The following is a 5,691-nucleotide window of genomic DNA, read 5'->3' as shown; positions in this document are numbered from 1 at the left end:
TAACAATAAGATAAATTTCTGAAAGCACTGATGGTGATTAGCAAATTGAAAGATTCGTGAAAATGGAAATTAAAGTCTATTCACGATAAGTGTGCACTCTTTTTTCATTTACCTATAACTTTTGAAGGAATTCTTCAATCTTTATAAATTTGGTATTATCGGAAAGATATTAGTAAGTGAAACAATTTGGATATTAACATCCTTGGTTGAACAGGCTCCTCGACTATGTTATGGAAAAATAGAGAAAGGTGAATTTCTTTATTCTACCGTTCAAAATACGCATCAACAAATAAGCTTCTGGGTAAATTTGGTCAGCATCTACACGTACTGATAACTCCATTTGTCCATAATCAATGCAGATTGCATGGATGGCCTTTAGTTAAATATTGCCATACAGGGTGTCCCTAATTAAAGTATCGAGTTTGAACATGCGATTGAGTAGAAAAGTTTGTGTGTGTTATCGCTAAAATATAAGAACGTTCTCCATCACACAGGCTTATTACAAAAGGGAGTTACAACGTATAAATTAATCGAAATGACAAAGAAAAAAGAGGGAGAGCTTAAAATACAATTTTGTGAACACGCACATAAAACTTTCTACTCATAGTTGTGTTTCGACTCGATACTTTAATTAGGGACACCCTGTATAGTAACTCGAGGTAAGTGTCGATAACGACAACGTAATGACTTTTACGACATTTTTTTACAATTCAAATTTTCCAAATGTTCATTGCTAGCAAACTCGTAAAATAGCAATAACCTAGCTAGGAGTGCTTTCTATGAGTTGCTAAAAGACCTACTCTAATACGTTCTGTTTTTCCCTTAAAGGGACATAACAGTACTTGCGAAAATTGTAAACAAACTGCATGCAGCGGATACAAAATCAAAACAAATGTCACATAAAAAAATCAAACCAAGTATGGCTAATTTTGATTGTTCAATTGTTTTACAAGCTTGTTTTGGACACGTGATTTTAATTGTTCTCTTTAATGACACGTGGTTCGCGCAATGTTTACACTTTACTACTTTTATGTCCCTTTAAGTTCTTGTTTCGAAGGTCACAGCCTCATTGCAGTCGAAAAACCCTATTTTTGATGATTTTTCACTGCAACGGGCAACTTTGTGAGACCCATAACTTTATATGCAATGATTTATATGAAAAACAGTTGTATATTTTAAATCAGGAGGCTTCAAACTACCTCGGTACCAAAAGTTGAGTTTATAGCACCAAAGGATAAAAAGTTTTTCTTCTTCATATTTCATCTTCATTTTCTAGAATTTCTAGAGCAACTTTTCTCACAAATTAAAGTGCTCTAAATTATCTTCAAATATTTCGATGGTGTAAAATCTATTACATTTGAAATATTCGTTGAAAAATGGCGAGTAAAACAAACTTTAGTGTACATTTAAAAATATTTGACTTAAGAGTCATACACCTGGAAAGGTTGGTTTGATGATACCTGTTAGTGAACCCTCGTCGACGCTTTTTGACCTTAAAGCTTTATGAAAATCTAGACAGACAAGCATAATATGCACGAAGTAAACTTGCCAGAAAATATTAATAAAGAAAATCTTAAGACTGGCACAGCTGCTTAAAACAACAATGAAATTCCATTCACTTACCAACAAACACCCATCAATCAAACAACCACCCCCAGCAGTCAAACAACCACTCCCCCCAGCAGTCAAACAACCACACCCCCAGCAGCCAACCATTTTGGTTTGTGCAATATTTAGGTGTCCCATGTTCTTCATAAGAAGTTGTTTTGTTGACTCAGAAAATTTGCAGAAATTAGTTAAGCGATGATTTCGAAGATGGTTGTTCAAAACATTTCGCAAAAATTCCGGATGAGTGCTATCCGCTGGGAGTTAATCACCATGGCAATAATTTCAAAACGAGCCAAGTGATGTTCGTAACGTAATTTATGAAAAGGTCTATCTAAACACCCACGGAAAATGATGTTGTATAATGGGCTATTCCAAAAGAAATTTATACAGGGTTATGGACAACCTTTTCAACAACCCACTTAACTACAAATGCTTGGCCAATTTCAACGTTCCGAAGCAACTCATCTTATAAATGGTACCTGTAGAAATGGTGCTGTAGCGGGAATAGATGTTTCGTCTGACTGGTATCGATAACTTGTTCATTGACCTTTTAATGAAAATCATTTCCGAGACTAAACTTAATTATAAAACACTTTACCTATCGTTAAAAATTTGCAAAGCCTACTCGGCAATTACCGGTTTATTTTAATTTCTAAAATTATTGCCAAAAAACGCAGCAGATTACATTAACATACCGCATTTTCTGATAACAAAGCATCGGCGGTGGAGAAGAAATGATCCCATTAGTGATAAAAATGAAATTGCAGAGCAATTAGAGGTTATATCTCTCTGTCTGAGAGATTCTTTAATAGCGCACTGAAATAAATCAACAAAATTACAAATTTGACAAAAAACCTACTCAACAAAATCGAATACGTGAGCAATGAGACCTGGATTTGTATGAAAAACTATGTAAGATTAAGCAAATAAAACACTAGCATTGGAGAAGGAAAAAGACGCACTATCACAATCAAGTATCGACATGTCCAATATATCTCTTGTACTATCAATAACAAACATTCTTATTTGCTTTGATTTATTTTTGTTGGTCAGCGGAACTGAGATCATCAATGCAACTGAAGATTCTGATAAACCTGGCGACTCACCTCCAATCTTTGATCATTTAAATGAGGTTGAGGTTGTCTTGTCAAACACAGAAAAAAACAGCTCAAATTCTGAATCTGCTGAGAATGATAAGGACTGCTTTTCTGTTGGCAATGAAAGTGTGTTTGAATTATGCTTTTTGATCGAATCAAACTTAATCATCCTCGTCAATTTGTTTGTGATGTTTGTTTTGATTTCGAACCGTAAACTTCGCACCAAGTCTTCCATCCGGTGTTTCATTAGTTTACAATGGACACATATTTTGTTGGGAGCAATATCCATTGTCAATGCTCTTGATGAAAACCATGCCTTCTTATGGAGCTTAATAACAAATGGCTTGCTGTTGGAAGCGTTCTTTTCGATGTTGATACAAACGTTGGAGAAGGTATTCGTTATCCACTTTCCATTCAAACATCAAAGGATGAGGAAAAACAAAGTGTTTGAAATCATGATTCTCATATCCTGGATATTATCATCGAGTGTACCAACCCTCTTATTTTTAGTATGCAAGCTTGACAGCAAAGGATTGTTATACGCCTTGACCGGTACTGTTGCTTTTTCTTTTGTTATTCTTACTGTAAGTAATATGGCAGTACTTAACACAGCTAGAAAACATGTTAATGCTATTGGTAAAACTATGGTTGGAATACCACAAAATAAAGGCCCACGGCATGGTAAATCAGTTCTGACGTCTATCGTAATCATAGCCACCTTTTTAGTGTTATGGTTACCGTTCTTGGTTCAAAACATTTTAGCCATTATTCAAAACGTTATTCCTACTTACAACGACAGTTTTACATTTTCTGCAGTATTCATAGCTATGCTTAATGGACTTGCTGATCCTATTATACTAATTGTTTTTAATAAAGACGTCAAAGAGTTAATTCGTAAACGAACAAGTATACGACGGAGAGACAAATATGTTAAAGATTTTAAGTCAAATGTTAAGAAAACAAAGAATTTGTCCACTTCAACGATTGAAAGCACTACCAGTAATTAGCGTAAAATTTTATTGAAATTGTTTATTTTATTTACTCGTCTAAGAAATATATCTTTCAACTCGCCGTCTTTTTAATTGAAGCTCAATCTCTTGATTTTTCATGGCATTGAAGACTGCTTGCGTTCGGTTGGAACAATTTTCCCCAAAACTATAGAGTTAGCCAAATATATCAAATATATTACCTGCCAAGCATATCTACCTGCACTTCCTTTGCCTTCCAGTATATTTAAAGTACGGTCCGAAGTATAAGTTAAGCATCGGAATTTTTTTGTTTTTATAAGCGGGAGTAGGTTGAAAAAGGGGTTCCAGAAAAACAAAAGTGTGAAATTCATGTATCTTTCAAGGACTATTTTGACTGTTGAAAATAAGATATATATTTCCCAGGGGGGGGGGGCACTCCAGGTAAGTGAGCTACCGGACGTGCGGCCCTTAAGGGTAGTTTTTTTGGACTTTGGAAAGTGCATTGTAAGGGTTGATTTGTGAGCAAGTGGGAAGAAATACCAAATTTTGAGGTAAGGGGCAAAAGATTTCGAAAAATTGCACTATAAGGGTCGATTTTCAGCCAAATCTTTCCTGCACTGTAAGGTTCCTATTTTAGAGACCTGATTTTTGGTCGAACGTACGGTCGTTTTCAAAATCGAGTGCCCCCCCCCGGATATTTCCCTAAGGTCTTATCAATAAGATTGTAGGTTGAGACGACGTTTCTGTCATCTTGGAGAATGTCAACGAGTGCCATAGAGTCAAATTCTTTTTCGTTCAGACTTTTATTGCAATTTAAAGCACCATAAAGAGAAATATGCTTTCGAGAAAATCACATGTCCGAATAACGGATGTAAAGCGAACGTAATCCACTTTTTTTTGGACGAACATTAGCGACTTTATGTATTCCAGATAAATCGAGGGGGACCGTATACAGCGAAGTTGACATGGGGCCGAAGTCGCCGTCCACTTTGCTCGACGACGGTAAAAACACTAAAATACCGTCGTCTGTTTAGGTGAGCAAAGGCGATATAGAGCCGTGCATTAACCATTGACTTTGTTTTGTATCGATTTCACTTACCGTCGCCCTCGATATCCTCCCATACATCAACTCGGTATTTAAAGATGTGTAGTTACTCTTTAGTAAATTGGCAGATTAAGGGATGCCTCTTACGAGTGACGCGGCAAGATTTGGTTGAACACAACGGGCACTGTGATTACATGGAAGTCACGTGTTCAAACGAAGGCTGTCACGTGACTATGATTCGATTGAAGTTATCAAGACATTTAAGAAGTTGTGTCGCTTAATATTTGCGTTATGTCCTGTGGCTGGTTGAAAATATAAATCTATTGGTGGCACGCTTGACTAACACTTAAGTTCAAAAAATATTTTTATGAGACATTCGGAGGAGCTCAAACCGTTGTATTCAAAAAATCTCGGCGCAGGTATTTTCACTGTTAAATAGAACTCAACCATAACTATCTTACTAGGTTATCGTGCTTCAAACACACTGTTTGCAACCTCCCGAGATTTGGATGAAAGCCTGGATATCCATAGTTACGGTGTGCAAGGACATGGGTTAGGAGGGAGCTTTCAGGTCACCTCTGACTGCGGTCACATACTTACTCATTATTTCCATTGCAATCCATGCGAAATAGAAAATCGTTTCAATCCTACAGCATTTGGTAGCCTAACAAACAAATCACCACTCTTTGCATCGAACATGAGTTTATGTAGACTTCTGTCACTTCCTCGCGATATTTCCTCAACTCTTCTTCGTTTAGTTGCCTGTTGTCTCGCTGGATGCAATATAATTCTGCTTTACAGATTCTTTTGATGTCTTTATTGATATCCCAGTCTGATAAATCTCCGGATATTTCTTTCACAGTTTCAGTTTTGATGAACTGGCTGTTTGTTGAGTTTGAAGAACACTTCTTTAATTTTGATGTGATTTCATTGTTTACAACTTTGGTTTGTTGATGTTTATTTCTTTGTTGTC

General features: G+C 36.2%; 1 protein-coding gene across 1 annotated transcript; it reads left to right on the top strand.

Moving 5' to 3' along the window:
• The first annotated feature begins 2,590 nt into the window (after positions 1-2,590).
• LOC136817264 (uncharacterized) lies at positions 2,591-3,712 on the top strand. The gene has a single exon (XM_067073596.1). The coding sequence runs from the start codon at positions 2,591-2,593 to the stop codon at positions 3,710-3,712; it is 1,122 nt and encodes a 373-aa protein (XP_066929697.1).
• The last annotated feature ends 1,979 nt before the right edge of the window (positions 3,713-5,691 follow it).

This window comes from Clytia hemisphaerica, unplaced genomic scaffold (assembly GCF_902728285.1).
Source record: "Clytia hemisphaerica strain Z4C2 unplaced genomic scaffold, Clytia hemisphaerica genome assembly, whole genome shotgun sequence".
Taxonomy (NCBI): domain Eukaryota; kingdom Metazoa; phylum Cnidaria; class Hydrozoa; order Leptothecata; family Clytiidae; genus Clytia; species Clytia hemisphaerica.
This window is presented reverse-complemented; position numbering and strand designations above follow the sequence as displayed.